Here is a 24383-nt window from a genome sequence, read left to right as displayed (position 1 = left end):
ACACACTTCATTTAAAAATGGGCGTGGTGGCAAAACTTTAGTTGAACATTTATAGTTTTGCTTTGAAAATAAGCCTGCGCAAGTACTATCCATTGTACTATCCATTGCAGAAGTCACAGAGTAGGTTGGAGCGACTAGTTACACACACACACACACACACACACACACACGCAAAGTTAGTTTTCAATGAAAAATGGACGTTCAAAAAGATGCAGAGGAGCAGAGCTGCTAAATTTAGATGAAGGGACAGAGAAGGATGTAAATGGGAAGGAATTAAATCAAGGTAGGAAATTTTGGTTTTAAAATGAACATTAACTGAGAAAACAGGTACCAAGAAATTTCACCCGTTGGGAGGTTAATCTGAAGTAGTGAAAAGTCTGTATCATACAGTATTTTTAAAGAACATTTTTATTACTTTCAATTTTATACAGTAATCTGGCACAAACTATTGCCAGCATTCTCGTCAGGTACAAGTGCTCAGACTTGCTTTACTGAAAAGACTAGATATGTAACTTACATTTAAGGGGAGTTGATACTTCTAAAGTGCTCAAATAAAAGTTTGTCTTCTTAAATAGCTTGAACTTTCTCCTTTTAATATTGTTTAGAATACCTGACTTGAATGATCAGGAATTCCAAGCTAATGAGGTTTTACTTTATTCCTTACATTGTAAGTTTAAGAGACCTCGCCTTTTTAAAGCACCATTTTCCATTTGGCACTTTACCAAGGTCTAATGCCCCTGGAATTAGTTTTATTGCTTTTTGAATATCAACAGGTGTTTATCTGAATTAAAAAACTACATTTGGTTTGATGGCTTCCTGCCTTCACGTTGGCACAACTGTGCCCCACTTTGCATAGGAGGTTATCAGGATCTTCACGTGCTGAAGACACTCATCTTGAGACAAATTAGTGAACATGTCTTAAGACAGTGGCACTTGAATTTTTAAAAACCCCTAAATTATTTTTGGTATAAAAGTAGCCAGGTCAAGAATGCTTGGGAGTACAACTGAGTTGTGTAACTGTACTGCTTGGCACAATGCAATGCCTGTCTCTGACAGCTCCCACTGTTTGCCTTATTTTGCTATAAAACTGGTATGAACAATGGTTTAAATGTTCCAATCTTCTCTTGGCCATTTTTGATTTTCAATTATTTATGCATAAACAAAACCCAAACTATAGCAAATTTTCAGTTTTAAGTTGATAACCATTTGACCTCTATATGAAGAGCAGAGTGGGGAGTAGATGAAACTGTCAGCATTTTTAATGAAAAGGCTTTTGGGGGAGAGATCCAAAATTTGGGTAAGCTATTCAATTTTCTTTATCTGTCTTCTTTCCTCAAGTTATCCTCATGTTTGAGAGAGAGATTTTTAGGTCAGCAGGGTGTATGCATACTTTAGTTTGTTCTTTCATGGAATCAGTGAGGTACTGATCTTTCCCTGGATAAAAAATGTGCAAAATTTTTATGGAACTGAGCAAAAGGCTTGTATAAAATCATTCACCATGGAGGCCACCAGTATTCCCAACAGTCATGGCTTCTGGAGTATAAAAACAATTCTGCTGCCTGTAGCAAACATTTAAGGGGCACCTGTTACATTTAGGTAACACTTTTGACCTTTATGAACTTGTTTTTTGATGCTTCAGGAAGACAGAGTGAAAATTACGTGCCAAGATAAACATCTTGATTACATCCAAATGCTCCTCTAAATCCCCAATGTGGCATGCTAGCTAGCAATCATGGCTCACCCTTGGAAATAAGCCATCTGAAGTCAGACTTCTGGATGCTGCTATAGGCTGCTAAATTAAAGAAAGGGACAAACCTTCACAAATGCCACAAACTGTCGTCCTTACACACTCTTCTTATATTTTCCAGTCCCTTTAACATTAAGCCTAGTTCTGGATTTACTAGGGCAGGTTAGGTTTAATCTTCTAGGTATGTAAACAGCTATTCCAAGGGATAACTAATAAAATTAAATATATCTGGTACACCTCATTATATGAATGAAGACAAGACCCAAGTAACTCAAGATTTCCTCCATTCTGACTACCATAGTTATAACTTCAAACAATGTGTTATCTGTAAAACTTATTTTATACATACACCTTTAAAATAATGAGCTCTTAAAGATAAAAACCTGTAGAAAAACTGCAGCTGTGTTCGAGCAGATGCCTGTTTTGTTATAAAGAGGGCTGAAGCTCCAGGTGGCATCTACTGGATATTTTAGTGGGGAAAAAATCAAAAGCCGGGTGATGAGACTCAAAATAACTAAATCAAAGCAGCAGCATCTCTCTCTAGCTCCTTTTAAACATACTTTACCACCTTGTAGTACAAGCAGCTTAAGTATACCGACAAGAACCACTATGATAAATTCTCCCTCTACCACATGTTGTCATTGGTCTCAAATAGGTAAAAGGCACACAACCTATGTAATTCTGTAATTGCATTTTAACAATTTTTCCCTGTAACGGTCAGCTTTCACTGCTGTTAAAATTTTCTCTAAAATCTCCTTTTGAAAGGATCTGCTACATATATCCTTTCTAGCAGATACTTTTTTTTTTAATTCCAGAATTAATCCCTAATTGTAAGATGTTCCGAAGGCATATAAAATGCTAGCTGTTCATCTGCCCTTATGTTTCTACATCAAGACTAAAATGAGTAGAATTAAGGTCTTAGTATTCAGAATGCTTTTAACTAGTGACAAGAAGGAAGAAGCCTATAGTTAAATATCCCAAAAATTTATTTAATGTTTGCTTGAATACATTTTATAGAAAGACTGGGACTGTTTGCTTTGAGTGCCCTTGGTAAATCTCATGGAGGTACTGAACTACAGAGGAGTGCCAATCTGGAGACATCAGAGAAGGAAATCACAGGCCCAATTTTATGACTGTTCTTAGCTTAAAGATTTTAGTCTTTAGTGAAATGAGGCCACTCCCTTAAAAAAATGCTCGATGTGCTGGAGCTACTGTGTGAAAACAGCTGACATTTAGGAGGGCATTTCACGTTCTGGTCTGTTGGAACATTTAAATACTTGGAAATAAAAAATATTCAGCTTTAAAGTTTTCAATACTGGAAAACTTTCAAGTCTAGGGTTTATGCAGTCCAGCCAGGAAGGGCTGCTTTGTGTTCCTTAAATTGGACTTGGTTTCCCACAGTTAATCTTCAGCTTTGGCTTCCATTTCTTCTGCATCATCATCTCCATCCACTTCTGCATTTTCTCTCTCAAGCCTCTCCAGCTGCCTCGCAAGCTCAGTCTCATCTGTATCTGTGACCACTTTGGGCTGTGGAAGCAGAGGCATAATTTCAAAGTGAAGTAAAATAGGACACAAATTCAATTTCACTGTCTAGTATTTTAACTCAAGGAAACACTTTCCTTCCTAACAACTCTGCCATATTTGTTCATTTCTGAGTGCTGACATACCACTAGTAACTTCCAGGAGATAAATAATGAAAGAAATTTCCAAAAATAAGACAATATAGCAAAATATGTGCATGTGTATTAAAATGGAATACATTTTCTGTCATCTTTACAAGCTCAAACTAAAAACATATGAAAATAACCTCAGTGGCTACATATCTTTAAAGCCAGCCTACAAATAATAGATATCTTGTTTAACAAACAAAAAGATGCGTATCTAGGATCAAAATAAATTACTACTCTTTTCCACAAAGGGAATCATTTTACACACACACACACACAGATATACACATGCACACACACACACACGAGAGGAAATTAGGTTTCTTTCCTATTGAGATGAGGAAAAGCCAAGACTATTCTTGTTTCTAATTCTGAGGTCAAATTTTATGCATTCCACATTCAAATTCTGATACGAATTAGTTCTTTTTATTGTCTATATTTTAATGGGAGAAAAACCTAACACCACTGTGCTGTGATGAATTACTTGGTATGGCCTTTCTTGCCAAGGTCTTGTGACTCCCACCCAGTTTGACTGGGTAGGCCTGTGCAAATAAGATAACTGTGGCCCACCAAGGGGGCTGGTCAGTTTTGCCTTAAAAGAGAGTCAATTCCAGAGCAGCAAAAAAGCCCACCACCACCACCAAGGAAGGAGAGACCAGCAGGGGAGACCAGGCAGCAGGAGATGGTGTGGTAGGCTACCCTGCCCACAGAGAGAGAAAGCTGAGTGCCTTTGGGCAGAGGCCTAGGGCTGAGAAGCTGTCCTGATGGAAGAACTGTATCTCTTGAGTGTTCCTGAGCCTGAATTGTAACTGTTACTTCCCTAATAAACCCCATAATAGTGAGTGTGGTCCGTGAGTTCTTTGTGGCCATTGCAAATCCAGCAGAGAAGTAAAGAGTGCTGCTGGAGGGACGGTTGATGTTAGAATTGGTAAAGATGGTGGAGAGAGAAGACATGTCTGACCTCCACCTCACGGGAATCAGCCTTGGGCTGTTGATCTTGACTCTCCTTTCCCCTTGTGAAGTTAGAGGAGGTCAGACACTTCCCCTACAGTCTTTACAACCACCAATGACTATAGTCCTGAATAGCCATCCCATGATATATATGGCAGTCCAGTACTAATGGCTCTTAATTACCTATAAAAAGCTCTCTGAACTAATGATTATTTTATGCTTAGCAGAGTTATAATCCTAACTGTATCTGATGATTTAAAAAGCAGTGGTTAGGTATTTTAGGATGCAAATCATTTAGATGATTTACATTTCTTAAAAAACTTAAGAACAAGACAAAAAAAGAAGGTATTGATCTCACCTCCATTTGAACATTGAAGACACCTCTCTTTTCTTCAATCTTTTCTTTGATAACAGCCATAGCTTGGTTGAGGACAGAGAGGCCCTCTGTTCTTTCTAAGGTGGTTGTAGTCATCACATACCGAGGAGGAGCTATTAGATTAATCTAAGGGAGAAAGACAAAATTCAATTATGAATGTACCTATTCAACATGCAACTATTGAACTGTTTTGTTAATATGCTGGATTAACATACCATCCCAAAACTAATCTCCAAATTCTGTAGCTCAGCAATTTGGAAAAGTTTGTAAATGCAGCAAAAATTAATTATAGTGATCTAGTCCAGTAGTGTAGAGTCCACTGTAATACTAAACATAAAGAATTGTGACTTCTTGGTGTCCTGTGGTGGCTAAACTAACTACAGTCATCTAAACTAATGGAAGAGAGAGATGCTGAACAACGACCATCCCACTTATTTATCACTGACAAAACATTCACACTAAACCTCTTAAAAGCTGTGTCTGGAGTACTATAAGCATTTCAAGGTGCTAGGAACATTTTGGGCACAGCAACTTTTTATTGTATAGGAAGTTTAAAATGATAGCCCTCTGGTACTAAACACCAACAGGAATCTCCATCCACTGTGACAGCAGCAATAGCACCACCCTCGCCCAAAAAAGTGTACACTTAATTTCAAACATCTCCTAGAAATAACACCAAGAACTACTGCTCCATGTTAAGAGCAAAACATACTCTTGCTATGAAACATGAACATTTAAAAAAAAAAAAAATCAAAACAAGGTTCTGATTTGGTTTGGGTGGATGCTTCAGCAGGAAAGTAGAAAACTGACTACTGACCTTGATGGGCATGGTTTCTGTGGAACAATTCAAACCTGCTCTCAGGGCTTCTTTTACGGCATCAATGCCTTCATAACCATAACAAGCCACTTCAATATCTAAAATTAAAAATATTTAAAAGCTGATACCAAAAATTATAAAAATATCTCAAGGTTTAAAATAAATCAGAGATGTGGCAGATACACTAGTATTCAAATATTTATGAATGCTTTCATCACCCTTTCAATTAGAAATCAATCTTAGCTATTAACTTTCACAATTAAAAAAAACCTTAATTATGAAAACTTTCACAATTAGGAAAAAAAACCTGTATCTTCTCATCCACATCAAGCCACCTAAAAGATGAAGCTATAAAAGACAGAAATTTAACAGACAGCTTAAATTCTGGCTATGAAATCCAGGAAAGAGACTGAGTTTAGATCCCGACTCACAGTGACCCTATATGACAGAGTGGAATTGTCCCATAGGGTATCCTAGGCTGTAATCTTTATGGGAGCAGATCACCAGGTCTTTTCTCCTGCGAAGCCGCTTGTGGGTTTGAACTGCCGACCTTTTGGTTAGACTGCTTGGGTTCAAATCCTGATTCCAACCTTTCTGTGCCTCAGTTCCTTATTTGTAAGATGGAGATAGGAGTAGTGTGGTGAAGACTGAATGAAACAGTAACCAAAATGGTTCAGAATAGTCACTGACAATCTATTCCATTGACAAATATGCATACCCCTTAACCCAGCAATTCTACTTGTAGGAATTTATCTTAGAGAACACTGTAATGGTAGGTATATACATATAAGGCTGTTAATTTGCAGTGTTTTTGTAACAGTAGGAAAAAAGCTGCAACAACCTAAATGTTTCTCAAGAGGGGACTGCTTTATAGTAGGGTTTATCTGTTCTATGGAATACCACCCAGCCACTAAAAAGACTGAGAAAGATTCCCTATATTCTGCATGGGAGGATACTCAGTAGTAGGAATTGTGGAAAAAGCTAGTTGGAGAAAATTCTGCATGGTATGATCTCATCTTTGTAAAAAACAACAACAACAAAATTATATGTATATTCACACCCAGGTATAGTATAAAAGAAAAATGTTTGAAAGAACATATTCCAAACTATTAATAATAGTTAATCCAGAGACATGAGAGAATATTGCTATACTGTTAGCAATTTTTTAAAGTATGCACTAAAACAAAACATTAAACCCCTTTCTGAAAAAGGGCTAACAAAGTTAGTTGAGCTTATACGACTGCTGTTAACTTGTGTTAACATATACATTTTAAGATGATTCAGTAAAAGCAAAATAATTTAATTTCTTAAACTTTTCTTGTTAGGAAAAATAAACAGTTTACAGATGTTGCTGCAGTAGTGTATTCTCTGGTAAGGTTCATTATTTTAAAAGTTTTTTTTGGTACATACAAAATATTTTAAAAAATCATTAATATTTACCTGCTCGAATTTTAACAGCCTGTGGGGTCAAACGCCTATTAATATTGTCAATGAGTACTCGCCGTTCATTTTCATTCAAATCTAAACTATCCAAAATAGATGGGTCTCTGATAATCAAAAAAAAGAAACAAACACAAAACAAAGATCCAGGTTAAATTACCAATAATTGTGAAACACACTACCAGAGGATAATGATTAAGAGGGCGGGCTTTAGTGTCAGAATTCAAGGTTCAAATCTTAGCTTTGCACTTTAATAACTATGTCTTTGGGCCTTTCTAAATCCTGGCTTCCAACTGTGCAAAATGGGGATGAAAACAGTATAACTCACAGGCTTATGGTGAGTATTAAATGAGACAATGCAAGTAAAGCACTTAGCAGTGTATGACAAATAGAAAACAATCAATGATGCTTGGTTATTATTTAAAAAAAAAAAAGTAGAGCTCTGGCTAAAATAAGCAATTTACAATGTCTCCAAATACTAATGACATTCCACTATAATTAAGCATTTCCATGTAATTAACAATCACTGCTTCAAGGAGCTTATAATCTAGTTTGAAAAGAACCAAAAATATTGAAAAACTTGTAAAAATAAAGAAAAAGTACATCCACGGGAGCCAGGAAGGGCTTCATGGAGAAAGTGTGTCTCATCTGACCCTCAGACCCTCCAAGCACCGTGAGTCAGGGATCAGGGCCTTAGTTACTGCTGTATCCCCAGCACTGAGCACAATATCTAGCTGTCTGCTGAATGAACAAATGAAAAAAATGAAATAATAACTGAAACAATGGTAAGACTTTTACTTTCTTATAAGCAATTACAAGAGAGCTACAATGTATTAAAAAGGAATTGTATGAATAAATACCAGTTTTAAAACGCATGGACTCTGGTTAAGGAATGAAAGGTGAAAGAATTTGGGTGGCAGGAACATTCATTCACCTAATAACTAAGTACAAAGCAACAAGAAGACAAATCAACAGAAAATGGGCAAATGAGATGAACAGATTTTTTTTTTTTTTACAAGAAATACAAACAGTCAATAAACATATGACAAGATGTTAACCTCACCCACAGTCAGGAAAATGCAAATCAAAGCAAGATACCATTTTGATCGTCAAAAGGAAAAAATGTGAGATACATACAAATGTTAACGAGGATGTGAAGAAATAAGAAAACTCATACAACTGCTAGAATTGTAGAATCAACTTGGACAATAATTTGGCAAAACCAACTAAATTTAAAGATACCTATAATGCTATGGCCCAGCAATTCCACTCTTATGTGGAAACTCTCAAATACCTATACCTGGAGACATATACATGGATATTCATCACAGCATTATTTCAAAAATGGAAATCAAAAGGAAAATTACCTAAATATCTACTCACAGGGAACAGATAAAGCATATTCTCACAGTGAAAATACTATACAGAAGCTAATATGAATGAAGTAGATATATATCTATTGATTTGGAGAAATCCTGCTCAACAATAGCTGAGTAAAAATGCAAGCTATAGAAAGATACGATACAGTAACTGTTAAATACAAAAAGTGATTCTACGTATACTTATGGATACATGTATTTAGTAAAGCATTAAAAAAAAATGATAATGATATACACTCATTTCAGAATAGTGATTACCACTGATGAATTTATTTATTTATTTATTTATCTCTTAATTAAAAGAAAAAAATCTATGAAGCACATCTGGCAAAGAACTAACATTACTTAAATCTGGATAGTGGCTACATGAGTGATGAGGCAAAAGAAGAGTATTACAAGGAAAGGGAACAACATGTGCCAAGGCCTAGCGGTAAGGGAGGGGGTGCTGGAGACGGAAGCTAGAGAACTAAGCCAGGGCCAGATGACGGCAGTAAACCAAGTTAACAAATACACTGACTGAGGAGTACAGAATTAAGGTCAAGGAGACAGAAACATAAAGGAGTGCTTAATGGTTAACAGCAACAACTCTGGATCCTGGCTCTATCATTTGCTAGCTATGTGATCTTGGACAAATTACTTTAACTCTGCCTCCATTTCCTCATCTACAAGATAGGGATAACTTATACCATAGGATTGTCATGAGAATTACATAAATGTAATTATTATTATTGTTCCCACTCTTTCCACAATATGGTATTAAAAAACAAAAAACAAAGAGAGAATTCTAAGTCACAAAGGGGCAAGTCAGATGGGATTTGAAGCCCCAAATGAGGTTGCTTGCTGGGGGCTCTGGCAGTCGCATTCTGAGGGCTGAAGGGACTAACACCCTGCAGCAGCCCACGAGTTGGGAAGTAACCTCAGTGCAGTGGTGAGGTTGCTTGTGGAGCAGTAACATTTAGGAAGGAGTAGTGGGTGAAGAAGTAGAGATAGTAAGTGCACAGAACTGAAGGAGGCTGGCTGTTGAAAGGCGAGGTATGGTGCTTGATACAGGAAAAAGTAGAGGGAAGGCTAAGAAGTTTGATTCTTAGATAAATCGGACAAACTGGAACATGTTTTTACGCCAATGGAACAAAGCCAATAAAAGGAAAGGCTGAAGACTCAGAGGGAATAATGAATAGAAAGAGATCCTTGAGCAGTAGCTGGGCTCAGGTGGTAAGATTAGCTTGAGAGTAGAAAGGGTAAGGATTCTAGCATGTCAGGAGTGCAGGGGGAAATGACAGGTAGAATGGAGGTGAGTTTGCTGAAATGGTGGAAGGAAGTAGGGGAGTTCTTGTGCAATGGCTATTTTCTCTATAAAACAGCTGGTGAGCTCACCTGCTGGGAGTGAGGGGAAGGGTGGTGGAGTGGACAGGGCATGGAGAAGTTCTAAAATAGCCACTCTAAGAATGGGAGGAAGAGCTGACCAGGAGCAGAGAGAATGTGGGGCAGCTGGAAGGGCCCTGCTGAGGTTGGAGACCGTGCAAGACCATAATTTTTCTCTAGCAGCACTCAGCAGCCTAAAAGTGCAGAGAAGGCAGGAACATCACTCCAGGGCTGGATGTAAAAGAAGGACAAACGGGGCAAAAAGTTGATGACATTGGCAAAATAGCCACTTAACTGAAGGACCATGGTGTATCTATGCTGGATTAGAAATAGAAGGGGCAGGAGAGAGTGAAACGACAGGGAGAAAGAAAAAAGTTTGGAATTAGAGCCTGCGATAAGAGGGTAGGACTAACTATATGGATGAGAGCTGGAAGAACAGAAAGCTGTGATAAAAGAATGAAATATGTGAATTAAAGGTTTTAGACAGAGTAAATCCTGGCGCTGGCAAGGCCCAGGGTAAGGCTGCGGGAAACACTGGCTCAACTAATGTGGGCTGAAGTCAAAGGAATCGAGGTAAAGAAAATAACAGGTTACAGTTCTGGATGAGACATTTACATTGATCCTGAAGTTACCTAGGACAGTAACAAAACTAGGAGAGAGAGGAACACGTAAAACAGCAATGTGAGATGAAACCATATAGATCTGGCCATATAGGACTGGCCCAGATCATGGGTCTTTATACTGAAATTATTTTAATCTCAATTTGGCAAGGGTTTAATATGTGGATGTTGTCAGGATATTAAACGTCAGGTTATCAACTTGTATACTAGACCCAGCAGCTGTGATATCAAGGCAGAAGCAGAACCAAGAAGGTGTTCTTACGAGACTGCATGCTTAAACGCATCATAGGCACCATATCCAGGTCTCCGGTACTTATCATCAAACACCCAGGCAGTCCTCTGGAACAGGCTCTCCAGCTGCTCATCCTTGGTATATTCTAACACTTCAGCCACATGACGAAGAATGCTGTAAACCTAGAAACAAAATGAAAGGCTCAACAATTCGAAGATGCTTACAACTTTATGGTGATCCAGTTCCACACCCCTATCTCTAAAAAGTCACAAGGATTTACAGACAAACAAAGCTGGAAATTACTTTCTCTGTAGTAGTGTGTAGTCCAAGCTTAGTTATTAAAACTACCTAAACCCTGTGGTTTGAACCAACTAACCAGGAAAAAAAGTTACATTTTAGCTTTTAATAAGAAAAATCACTATACTGCTATAGTTCAGATCACAGAACTATCAAAGATAAGAGATCTACAAAAACAAACATTTTTACCTTTTAGTAGAAAGCATATGAAAACAAACTTTTAGTGCTTTGACTACAATTCCTGACCAGTGAAAGATCTCTACACGAGTTCTCTGTCCATAGAGAAATGCTTGCTTTCCCATAATAACAGATGAGTGTGCATATAAAAAATAGAAATACTGTACTTCAGTTAAGAGTCCCAAGTCTCGGGTCAAATCTTGACTTTGGGACAAATTAACCTTCCTCAACAGTTTTCTCTTCTGAAAAATGGAGATACTAATTCTTTCCTTCTTACTGCAGACAGCTCTTACGCAGATCAAATATATACCAAGCACATTTTATAAATGGAAAACTATTATGCAAATGTAAACTATTCTAGTTTTACTCCATATTAGAGTACAGAACCAGAATTGAGATATTTTACATTTTTTTCAGTGTGTTATCATTTAATAATTATCCTTCAATCCTCCCCTCACCCTCTGCCACCAAACTCTTTTTCTAACCTCCTAAAAATAATAAAGGGCTTAGAGAAGAGAAAGAATATAAAATAAGGTTTTCATGTTAGTTACACATGAAAATTAAGTAAGGAAAGGTACTAACACTGGCTATTTCATTTTTAAGTCTCCTTTCCTGATGTAAGATCTATCAGTCATTTTAACAGTCTACGAAGACAAAACAAAATGGAAGCTTCCTAGAGCAGTGTTTCTCAAGCTTGGTGGGGTCTGAGAGTCTGCATTTCTAATAAGAGCCAGGTGATGCCAATGTTGTTGATTCAGAGACTACATTCTGAGTAGCAAGGTCCTAGGGTTTAAAAAAAAGATTCTAAAGGAATTCTATAGTGTTTTCAAATTGCAGTAATAGTAAACACATCAGTGAAACAAAGGGAAAGACCTGGGCAATGGTTTGATGACTTTTATACCTTTATTTTCTCTGTTATGCTAGGTTTAAGCAAGATTTTAAAAAATCTCATCACTTGAACATTGTTCTTAGCATTTTCCCTCGAGAACAGGAACACACATGGCAGAAGAGAACAAAAGACACCAGAGAAAGGCAAAGAAAACAGAAACAATGGAATTAGTGCAATTAAAAACTGATGATGTAGACAATGAAGCCGTGAAACATCTTATAACATGGAGGAATCTGGAAGGCATTATGCTGAGTGAATTTAGTCAGTCACAGAAGGACAAATATTGTATAAGACCACTATTATAGAACTCAAGAAAAGGTTTAAATTCAGAAGAAAACATTCTTTGATGGTTACAAGGGTGGTGAGGGAGGGTGCGGGTTATTTACTAACTAGATAGCAGATAAGTATTAGATGAAGGGACAGACAGCACACACTACAGGGGAAGTCAACACAACTGGACTAAACCAAAGCTAAGAAGTTTCCTGAATACAGTCAAACACTCTGAGAGACAGAGTAGCAGGGGTATGGGTCTGGGGACCATGCTTTCAGGGGACATCTACGTCAACTGGCATAACAAAGCTTATTAAGAAAATGTTCTGCATCCTACTTTGGTAAGTGGCTGCTGGGGTCTTAAAAGCTTGCAAGCAGCCATCTATGATGCATCAATTGGTCCCAACCACCTGGAGTAAAGGAGAATGAAGAACACCAAAGACACAAGGACTATTAGCCCAAGAGACAGAAACAGCCACGTAAACTAGAGACTTCATCAGCCTGAGACCAGAAGAACTAGATGGTGCCCAGCTACCACCAATGACTGCAATGACAGGGCAGACAACAGAGAGTCCCAGATGGAGCAGGAGAAAGGTGGGGTGCAAAACTCAAATTCTAGTAAAAAGACCAGACTTAATGGTCTGACTGAGACTGGAGGAACCCTGGAAAGCATGGCCCCCGGATTCTCTATCTGCTCAGAACTTAAACAATTTCTGAGGCCAACTCTGCAGACAGGGATTGGACTGGACTGTGGGACATAAAGTGATACTCGTGAGGAGTGTGCCTCTTAGCTGAAGTAGATACAAGAGACTAAACGGGCAGCTTCTGTCCAGAGGTGAGATGGGAAGGCAGAGAGGGCTAGGAGATGGTTGAATGGACATGGAGAATCAGGGGTGGAAAGGAGGAGAGCAATTACGGTCACAAAACAATGTATGCATAAATTTTTGTATGGGAGACTAACTTGAAATGTAAATGTCATTTAAACTACAACAATAAACAAACAAAAAAAAAGAATTCAACCAGGTAAAAAATGAAATAAAAAAACTGAGGACGTAGGGAGTGAAGGATGATCTAAATGGGACCTAAGAACAGACAGAAGGAAGAAGAAATGACTGTGCTTGCTTTATTAGCACTCACTGTGAATGAGAAACAGGTAGGGAATTATGGGAAAAAATCTTTGTTTTCCTAGATTCAAAAAAATTTTACTAATCCTTGCTCGATACCCACGCATTCTTATCAGACAGCAGCTGAGTTGTCTCTATGGCCTTTACCCCGATCAGGGTTGAAAGTCAAGAAATATGAGTTCTGACATCCCAGTGAGGGATAAGCCAAATCAAATGAAGTCATCCACAGTTAATTTAACCTAAAATGGCTTCAAAACATTAACTTTCATTATTAGTGGTTAACTAGGGGTAGAGGGGAAGGGGAAATGAGGGGTTATTGCTTAAGGGATACTGAGTTTCTGCTAAAGGTGATGAAAAATTTGGAAACAAATAGTGATGGCAACATGGTGAATGTAATTAATGTCACTCAACTATACAAGTAAAAATGGTTGAAATGGCAAGTGTTTTGTTGTATGTATTTTACCACAAAACAAAACCCACTAACTTTCACCATAGATACGGGTGAATCAACATTCCTCCCTCACTTTAGATAAGGAGAGTCTTAGATCATAAGCTTTAAAGTAGTAGCGTTATGAGATACAAACACTGTACTCACACTCCTTTGAACGTAAGTCTTCAAATTATTCTTCCATATAGCATATAATTGGAAATATTTCTAAAAGCTACAGAAAATGTAGGATTTTTCTGTTGTTGATTTTATTTTTTGGCCAGGAAGGACACATGCTGATTATTTATTCGGCACATCAGATAGTGAACTAATTTGACTCAAAAACCAACTTACAGTTTTGGATTTGGTGAATTTGTCTTCACATTTGATTGCTTCCTCTGGAGAAACTCTTCTTTTTGACAAATCAATATATCCTGTCATGAGAAAATTTTGAAAAAAATAGCATTTTAAAGCAGTATCTGTCCAGTTGCCAACACACTACTGTGAGGAGTTTTCATAACCAAATAGTTTGGCTGGCATACCTACAATTATTCCCCCACTAAAATCACAGTGACAGAATATTACATAAGAAAGTACGAGAGAGTTTGGTTTTCAGAAATGCATTTTTATCATCAAGGTAACTGAATATCCTCTATTATTTTAGTGAAGAGAATGAATACTTTGCAATTACCCAAATGAAAGCTAGTCAAATTCTCTCCCTGTGCTTTGTAGAATAGAATTCACCGTGGTCTAGTTTAAGGTAAGAAGCCATCCTGGGTCAACACAAAACCTGAAACAAATTAGAACTGCTGTCTACTGACTACCATATTCTCATTGTCATAGTAGGTGCAGAGGAGCCCTGGTGGCACAGTAGCTAAGCACTTGGCTGCTAACTGAAAGGTTAGTACTTTGAATCCAACAGCTGCTCCGCAGAAGGAAGTTGTGACCCTACAGCATTGCTGTGAGTTGGAATCAACTTGAGAGCTGTGGGTGGGTGGGTGGACAACAGGTGCTTTACTTAAGCCACTGAACTCTCACAACAGCCCTGCGTGATACCTTATCATCTCTTCCTACACCACCCCTCCCTTTCTTTTAACCAGAGAAACTAAAGAACGGTTAAAAAATTTCCCAAGGTCTAACAGCCTGAAAATGGCTGAAATTCACAAACCTGTGCTGGGTTAGGACTTCTAGTACAATGCTGATTAAAAGTGGTGAGAGTCAGTATCTTTGCTTTGTTTCCAATAAATTGGGAGTAAAGTGTACTTGCAAATTTTTCTATCAGATGAAGGTAATTTCCTTCTATTTCTAGTTTGCCAATCTTTTATTACGAATGGGTGCTGAATTTTGTCAAATGATTTTCTGCATCTATTAAAATTATATGGTTTTTCTTCTATACTGTTAATATACATTGATTTTCAGATTGAGTTTTTCATTAAAAATTATGTATACACACACACTGAAAAATGCATTCAGCGTACAATTCTGAGATTTAACAAAAGAATATAGTTGTGTAACCACCACCACAATCAAGATATAGAACAGTTGCATTATGTCCCCTTAAATTTCCCCTGTATTCAACCCCACTCCAAGCCCCTGCCACCCACTAATGTTTTTGGTCCCTATAGTTCTGCCTTTTCCAGAACGTCAAATGAATGAAAAACAGCATGTAGCCCTTTGAGTTGGGTTTCTTTCACTTAGTACAATGCATTTGAGATTTATCCAGACTACTGCATGTATCAGTAGATCCTTTCTTTTTGTTCCTGAATTGTATTCCATTGTATGGATGTATCAGTTTGTTTTAACTCATTTACCAGCTGAAGGACATTTGTGTTGCATACGGGAAATCAATGCAATCTATTCTACTTGTCACACCAATGGAATGAAAATAAAATCTCACTTCTCTGACACCAATTAAACTGAAAGAATTCAACTCCAATTCAATTCTACTCTAGTTCTATTCCTAACTGTAGATGCAGTGCCATTTCTTCCTCTGACTCTAACCACTGGAGCTAGGTCAGATCTCACAAATTAAAGGGCAGTCCTCCAGACTGCTAAGTCTGCCCAAGACTTCAGATGCCAGCCACAAGCTTGGGGGTCCCCAGGGTGCCATCACTTCTGCCCTGCTGACTACAAATATGGGGATTTCCTCTACCCTCTTCAGGATGCCAGATGTAAACTTAGGGGTCCCCAGGCCTTCCTCACTTCTGACCTGCTGGCTCCTGCCACTCCTTTGGATCCCACAATTCCCTAGAATGACTCATGGAACTCAAGTAAATGCTATACTTCTGATTACTGTTGCTGAGACTAGTAAGAGGTACAGAGAGAAAAAACAGTCTTTCACATTTACCCACATATTTTCCATTTCTGGCATGACTTCTCTTTAACCTGAAGAACTTCCTTTACCATTTCTTGCTGTGGAGGTCTGTTTGATAATAAATTCTTAGTTTCTATTTGTCTGAAAACGTCTTCACTTTACTTTCATTGCTGTGGATTTTTGCTAGATGGAGGGTGCTGGTTTAATCATGGTTTTCTTTTCAGTACTTTAAAGATGTCACTCTACTCTTTGGCCCCCATGATTTCCAATTAAGAAGCTAGCTGCAATTTATATTATTGCTGCCCTGTAGGTGGTGTTCTCCTCTGGCTCCTTTCAAGATTTTTTCTTGATCTCTGTTTTTCACTTTCATGTGCCTAGATGTAGTCTTGTTTGTATTTACAGGTTTGGCAAGCTTCTCCAATTTGTAAATGTGTTCATCACATCAGAACTTTCGGTCATTATTTCTTCAAATATATTTTCTGCCCTTTCTCTCTCTTCTTTTCTTCTGGTATAGACCTATAGATATTGGATAGGTTGCTGAGGCTCTGCCCTTGTTTATTTTTTTTTCTCCCCTCTGTTCTTCAGACTGAATAATGTTCACTGAGTAATCTTCAAATTCACTGACCTTCTGTCATTTTCACACTGTTATTAGCCCATGCAGTGAGTTTTTTAGGTGCTGTATTTTTCAGTTTTAAAATTTGTATTTGGTTCTTTGTGACAGTTTCTAATTTCTCTGCTGAGATTTCATTCTGTTCATTTTTCTCTTATGTCTTGAGCAATTATAGTATCTGCTTTAAAATCTTTGTCTGCTAATTCTAACATCTGGGTCATCTTTGGGTCAGTCTCCATTGATTGCCTTTACTCTTGTGTATGGGTCACATTTTCTGTTTCTTCACGTTTAGCATTTTGGATTGTATCTCGGACATTGTGAATGTTACATGGCAGAGCCTCTGGATTCCTTATGTTCCTCTCAATAATACTGATTTTTTTTTTTTTAGCAGGCAGTTAACTTGTCTGGAATCAAACTATAAGCTGTCTCCCTAGATGAGAAGCAATCCAGATCCGTTTACCCTCTCTTGAGTTGCTTGGAGCCACAGATTTGATCAGAGTTTAATATCAACTTAGCAGCTCTCTGCTTTCTCTGATGCTCACCACTACCACTTTCCAGCTGCTGTGATCGTCCAGAACTCTGGTTTCTGGTTCTTCGAGTCAGTAAGACTGTGAGTTTTCCACTACAGCTTTAGCTGCCCTGCTTGAACTGTTTGCAGTCTCAGGCCATAAAAAAAGAAAACTCATGCAGTACAATTCCCTTCTTCCATGTCAATTCTTTTATTTTCTGCCTGCTTTTGGTTGCTCTCCATTGGCTTCAGGTAGTTTTTTTATATATGTCCAGAGTTTATAACTATTATATAATAACAAGTTCATCCAATATGAGCTATTCTATTATCAGAAATGGATCTTTTGCACTTTGCTTTTTTCTTATTTTATCCTGGAGATCTCCCCATATCAGAATATTCAGATCTCATTCTGCATAAAATTGTATTGCATGGGTGTAGCATAACTTATTTAACTAGTCCTCATTTTGGTTTCCTGTTTTTAATTAATACTGTGCAACGCTGTTACAGACATACTACTACATATAACTATTGTACTTGTGCAAATATACCCTTCCATTTCTTTCTGATCTCAGTCGAAAAGATATTTAGTTTCTTCTTTTGTATACATTTTATATGTAAAAAAAGTCATCTACAAAGATCTCTGTTGTAATTTAAAAGACGTGACCAAATATTTTCTCAGTTAAAAACACTATTTACATATGTTAACCAGTGCCCAGAACCATGCACCATTCTAAGTCCTGCTGGGGCAATTACGTAAAGACTCACAGAAGTTTAAGGAAAAGTCCCAGTCTTCCAGTAGTTTAGTACTCTTTTTTGGGGCGCTGCGAATAAGTCATATCAAAACATTTAGAACAATCAATGTGCTGAGCAGTAGTTACTACCAAAAGGATAGTTTAAGATGTCCCCAAAGGCTGTCATTTAAGATTACTCAGAAAAAAATGAAGTGCCAGTCATGTATAAAATTATTTACTTGGAGAAGTGAGAAAGTATCAGTAAACTGGATGGCTAAGAAGATTCAGAAAAACAAGTTTAATCAAGGTGCTTAATATGCAGTCTTTCAAGCATTATGGTAACTACTAACTGGAAAGGAACATCTAATAAATTATAGTGAGATGACTGGAACCAATTATAATTATATTAAACCAGTTGAAGCCAAAATCCATTTAAAGTATTGTACACTATGTTTAGAAAAAAATGTGTTCACAAAAGTGATAGTTTACACGGGGTCCAGAAAAAAGGCAATGAATGAGTAAAAAATTAATATTCACCAAGAACTGTCTAAAAGATCCACACAGGATATAGGGAACACAAACACTGTGATTACCAGAGAGGTATATAATACTGGGTTGTGGAGAAGGGGGTAGATATATTGCTTTCTCAAAACTTAAATATAAAATATTCCTAAAACCCATGTATTTTTGTCCCATTTCCACGCTCTGATTACCGTTAGCTTTAAATCAAGAAAGGGGCATCCAAGACAACAGACACATTCAAGCCTACCAATGCATATAAATGAACTTGTACTCTGGTTTACTCATCTCTTCCAAGTTTGGTCAACAGGAGTCAGTTACCAATATCCTAACTGTTGTTGTTGTGTGCCATCAAAGATCCTGATAACCACTGGGAATAAAAATTAAGGTTTTTGATGTACAAAAACTAGCCCCTGGAAGCATTAATTAAATCACTACTAATTTAAAAGAGGTATTGCTTAGATGGCTAACTGGCATCCTTCTCTAAAAACTTTGTATGAAAAAGCGTTTAAGTATAAAAAGAATTTTGTTTTTTTTATTGTAATAATTTACAAAAAACTATATTTTTAAATAAATCATTTTTTTAAACAACTAGAAATATGAATTACATTTTAGATAAATTTCTCACTTACCTTTTTCTTTGTCCACTCTAATGACAACCACACATTCATTCCTGCCAATTCGGATGAGTTTGTTTATAGAACGGATACGCCTTCTGGACAACTCACTAAGAAGAATCATGCCTTCAATGTTGTTGTATTCCAGCAAGCTGACATAAGCCCCCATTTCAGCAATGGATCTTACATTTACCATCACTACATCTTCCACCTCAGGAAATTTGTGTTGATAAAATCTACAACTTAGACCTGGCATTCTGCAATTTAAACAAAAGAATATATATTCAGTTACGATAAAAGAAGAAAATTCAATTTTCCACATCTTGCCATTAGGAAGAAAATAAAAGATAAAAGAAAACAAAGTTTATTAGTCTTCTCACATCTTTAAATTTCTTAAACGGCACCTGAAGAGATAGATGTTCAAATACGGAATTCAGGAAATCTTTATTAGTTTCATACACTCTTTATTCTGAATAACATCTAACAAGCTCCATCAAGAACCAAGCTTTAATTTTTATTTTGTTCCACATTTTTGTAAGGCTGGGGTGATTCTCTGCTACTAGTTTCAGAGGAATCATAAAAAATAATGACCATCTATAATCTGTGACCTAAGGATTAAAGGTACACTCCAGGTGTTACTTTAATACCACCACTTTAAGGAATACCAAATGATGGGAAGCATCACTACTATTATAAACCTATCAGCAAAACCAAGTCACTCTAAGTCAGGTAAGACTGTATATACCGCCACCCACTGTATAAACGGGGAAGAATCCCTTCTTCTTAACTCTATCATTTATTACGGCCAAAGCCATAATTACAGTATATTTCAAGGAGACAAAACCGAAAAATTCATTAATCACAAGACATTAAACATAACTAAAATATATTCTCTTTTCTTATTTTCTTCCTTTTCAAAGAAACTTGAATTTAATTCACAATTACCATAATTTCAGGTCTACTTTTCCCACTCTCAAATATCTTGTTGTTGTTGCTGTTGAATAGGTATACCTAATCTTGCGGACAGCTTTACAGATCTCCATTACTATAATGTTTACGTAAGTTTCTCTTAACCTCCAAGTATCAAATATATTTAAAACTATTCCCTTTGATCCACACAAGCTACTTCAGCACCACTCCTTTTCTCTACTACAGTGGTTCTCAAACTTGTTCAGGTGGTGGAGTACCTAGAAGTCATTATTCTTTAGCAAACACAAAATATTTCATATTAATTTCATTATTATGACTCATGAACCTAAAATCATACTATGGATAAATGTGTATTTTAAAAAAGGAAGCTCTCAAGCTAATCACAGCTGATTGTTTTCATATTTTTCTGTTAACCTTCACCTATTTACTGCTGTCAGAGTTCCGAGGGTAACTAGTACTAGGACCTAAAGATCTAAGAAAAAATTGTGAAAATTTATTTAATAACTTATTTTTCTTGTTAATTGGGAAATAAGGCTGCTGTTACTTGTCCTTAATGGTAGGACACTCACATCCAGCTCATGGAACACCACAGTTCAGCTGCAGTATAGTTTGAGAACTGCTAATTGGCACCCACATTATCTTCCCAGTTGCTTCCCACTATTGTTTACATCTTTCTACTATCTACAGGGCCCTATATAATTTGGCCACTGCCTATCTCTCTAAAGTACCTCTTAGAGAGCACCAACGTGCTCCCGTTTTATAAAGGAAGAAGTTGAAGCACAAGTTAAAAAAAAAAAAAAACAACTAATCCTTTCATACACTGCTAGCAAGCGATAGAGCCAGGATTTCACCCATGCAGCTTGAACTATCCTCTGCTCTTTCTAAAAGGCTGTAGTTCCTCAATATTATCAACAAATGTATTACAATTAGAAACATCTTACTTAAAACAAAAAGCAACATTAACATACATATTCAGTGCTCAATCACATACTACAGATGAGTGCAAACTATTAGTACTACTACTAATCTGTCCTATTAAGCAAACAGAAAGCAACATAGTAACAGTGGCAGGGAGGTAGTTCTTTTGTAGCTTAACAAAATAAGGATTAAACAAATAAGGGGAACCAGACATTCAATGGCCAGAACCATCCACCAAGAAACAGCTGAGCTAGTGTTTTTTTCAGTTGTTTTGTTTTTAAACAGGGATTTTTTTTTTTTTTTTTTTGACAATTGTCAAGTGTCTGTATGTAAAGTATTCAAATTTGAGAGCTAAAAATAGTTTCAAACTGGGTGTCAAAACAAATGACATAATGGAAACATGTGAAACAGTTTAAAGAGATTTAGTAGATGTTAACCACACTTACTTACCAACTTTCCCCAGATGCACAGCCAATAATTTTTGGGATGCAAGGCTTAATTTGATGGTTAAACAACACAGGCAACAGTGTAAGAATCCTGAAGAGAGATATGAATGCTACTTCTTTAGGAGATACAAGTCTCTTGGCAATACACAGACTAAATAAAGGAATACTGCTGAGGATTTCTGTATGTTATTCACCCTAAAGATACGTAGCTGATAAGGAGCAGAAGAATCTACTTCACAAAGAACCTGTATATTGGTTGACGAGTTTTAACCACATCTCCTTACAAAGTGCAAATGCTACTAACACTAACTTTTTGTATCATTCAAGAAATCAGAAACACGTTAGCTATTTTGATTCAGCCCTCTTATCATTTTTCAAAGCACTCTGACTTATCTTATTTGGACAACAACAACAAGCCCTCAAGTCAGGCAAGTAGCATGGTGAACTTTGGGGACAGCCCCAGACCTGGGTTCGTCATCGCTCTCCTATTTACTAGCTGTGGTTGCTTGGGGTACTTCCTTTAAATTATGCTTTCTTGTCTCTGTCATGTACTGCACATGTTTGTTGAAGGTATCAAATGAGATAAAATATATGCAAGAACATTTTGAAGAGTGTAATGTGCTATATAAACATTGAAAAAAACCCTTTGCTGTCAAGTCAATTCCGACTCACAGCAACCCTACAGGACAGAGTAGAACTGCCCCATAGTTTCCAAGGAGTGGCTAGTAGATTCGAACTGCCAACCTTTTGGTTAGCAGCTATAGCTCTTAATGACTATGGCATCAGGGCTCCTGTATAAACATAAAATATTAAAATGCAAAGCAGGTATTACTTTCATTTTATAATACATTAAAGTTATTTTTGCAGTATCTACTATGTACCAAACACTAGCAATACAACAAGAAAAGATCCTAAAGAACTAAGTATAGAGCAGGAAACAAACAGTAAGCAAGTAATTACAATACAAAGTACTATGAAAGGAGCACAGTGAATCAATTAACAGAGAACTGAAGCACGGAAATATTAAGTGACTTCCTCAAGGACAAATGCCTGATAAGTACTAGAGCAGGAGCTAAACCCATGTCTTCTGACATCAAACCCAGAGCATCCTTCTCTAACCTACACACTCTCAATATGTTAAAGAATACTACAATACTATATGTGCTCTGAGATTTAAAAAAAAAAAAAAAAAAAACTTTCAAAATATACTGGAGTCCCTAGGTCTCGCAAATGACTAAGTGCTAGACTACTAAACTAAAGGTTGGCAGTTCAAAGCCACCCAGAGATGCCTTGAAAGAAAGGCCTGGTGATCTTTTCCAAAAGAAAACCCTAGGAAGCACAGTCCTACTCTGAAACACATACAGTCGCCAACTAGATGACAACTGGTACTAACATGTGTTCTAAGATAAAAAATATTATCCATCTCTCAAAATATAGTAACTGAATTCCAGGCTAACTTCAAATCATTTGTAATTCTGCCTGGTCAAATGGTATACTGGACTTCCTTCTTAAACCAGTGAGTGCACAGTCAACTCACCAAAATGGAGGCAGGGAGTCCACATTCCTTTCCAAAGTAAAGCATATAATGTGACAGGGACAACGCCTGTGATAAGATAATCATAACTCCATTCTAATACTTGCAGACGTGCTCTTTGAATACTAACTTTTAGTATAAAAACCCTACATAAATAAAGCTTTCGAACTATTTCACAGTAGTTGACATAGGAAATATCACCAAACCTCTGCAAACACTACTGTGCATTAAGCAACTACGTCTTTTGTAACTGTCATTTGGCATCAGATGAACTGAAAACTGGCAGCAAGGCTCTACATAAGTAATTCTCAAACTATTGAAAGACACAGTTACAAGTTTTTTCCTTGAAACACAACTCAATCAGAGGAGAAAAATCAAGGCTTCCCTTGCTTTTCTTCAAGAAAGTGTTTCTTGTTTAAAGGCAACATAAGCTTTGCAGATTAAAGGGAACTCAGACTGAATGCTTACGTAACCCGAAGTATTCTTTTGTTATGCTTTTAGTTATGCTTAGGTATACAACCAGTGTGTTTCCACAGATCTATTCTACTTATTGCCGTAACACGGCGAACTGCAACTAAGAGATAAACTCGGTAGTACAATTTAGTTTCAATTCAAGGGGTGACGTAGTCTACAGAAATGCACAAGAGCCGTAAAATACTATGAAGGTTTTTAAAAACCAATTATTAGATTAATAAACTATTCTTGGATCCTCGTTAACTCAGATCTTTTCAACATGGTGACCCATTCCACTGGTTACTTGAAGTGTCCGGTCTGATTTCCATTTAGAAACCATTTTCGTAGTACTGCTAGGGCGGAAGAAAAAAGAGGGATTGAATTCTTAGGCCCGGAAATAGTAAGGAGCCGTGTCCTAGGTCGGGGTAGGGGGTGACAGCGTTCTCCCGAGGCCGCCCCACCTCAAGTGATGTTCACTTTAAGCATACTGAAGAGGCTGTACTGTTCACTTGGCCCATCTTCTATTACGAAGCTCCTCCACTCGTACAACGATGACTCTTGATCACGGAAAGACCGCCTCGGAACCGGCAAGAAGGCCCGCTGCACAGCCGGCAGTGTCCGGATACTTCCCGCTCAGGGACGGGAAAAGGAGGGGGTCTTAGCCCGGGGCCCACCCTCTCGACTACCCGTCACTGGCCACAAACCAAAGTAAGTTCTTGGAGAAATCGAGCTGGGGGATTAGTCACCTGAGGTATGTGTGTGAGTCCCGCACTAGCGTCTCGCGCCGCGCTCTTTGATAGGAAAGATCAGACTTGCCCCACCAACACCAGCCGCCGATACTCCTCAGCGTGCGCTTCGCTAACCCCACTGCGCATGCGGAACCACCTCGCACCACGCAAGCGCAAAGAGAATAGAGGCCCTTCTTCACTGATCATAGAGTCCAGGTCATCCGAGAACTAGAAAGAATGTGGGTCATAAAAAGCCCGGAAAAATGCGCCGTCTCGCTGTCTTTATTTTTCACCAAGTAA

The 24383-nt window shown here is 37.5% G+C and overlaps 1 protein-coding gene across 2 annotated transcripts; it reads right to left on the bottom strand.

The window, feature by feature from the left end:
* Window positions 1-234: 234 nt before the first annotated feature.
* On the bottom strand, window positions 235-24245 carry EIF2S1 (eukaryotic translation initiation factor 2 subunit alpha). Of its 2 annotated transcripts, none has more exons than XM_023726304.1 (8): window positions 23817-24093; window positions 19090-19331; window positions 14130-14209; window positions 10622-10773; window positions 6999-7105; window positions 5559-5656; window positions 4724-4867; window positions 235-3274 (listed from the first exon to the last, which is right to left on the bottom strand). In XM_023726304.1, exons 2-8 carry the CDS (start codon window positions 19328-19330, stop codon window positions 3149-3151), a joined length of 948 nt encoding a protein of 315 aa, XP_023582072.1. In that variant the 5' UTR covers window position 19331; window positions 23817-24093; the 3' UTR covers window positions 235-3148. The 2 variants fall into 2 exon arrangements, with proteins under 2 accessions (XP_023582072.1, XP_004371020.1); XM_004370963.2 differs by lacking the exon at window positions 23817-24093 and adding an exon at window positions 24102-24245 and having other exon boundaries at window positions 236-3274.
* Window positions 24246-24383: the final 138 nt, after the last annotated feature.

This window comes from Trichechus manatus, unplaced genomic scaffold, assembly GCF_000243295.1.
Source record: "Trichechus manatus latirostris isolate Lorelei unplaced genomic scaffold, TriManLat1.0 scaffold00010, whole genome shotgun sequence".
Classification (NCBI taxonomy): Eukaryota; Metazoa; Chordata; class Mammalia; order Sirenia; family Trichechidae; genus Trichechus; species Trichechus manatus.
Note: the sequence above shows the minus strand (reverse complement) of the source record. Positions and strands in the feature narration are given on the sequence as shown.

Bases quoted from the DNA above. Each gene is read 5' to 3' on its own strand.
- EIF2S1 (XM_004370963.2), bottom strand. From the start codon at position 19,330: ATGCCAGGTCTAAGTTGTAGATTTTATCAACACAAATTTCCTGAGGTG. The intron at 10,774-14,129 runs GTAAGTTGGTTT...TTTTGTTTCTAG, and splicing joins AATTCACCAAATCCAAAACT to GTTTACAGCATTCTTCGTCA. The intron at 3,275-4,723 runs GTGAGATCAATA...CTGCTTCCACAG, and splicing joins TCTTCAATGTTCAAATGGAG to CCCAAAGTGGTCACAGATAC.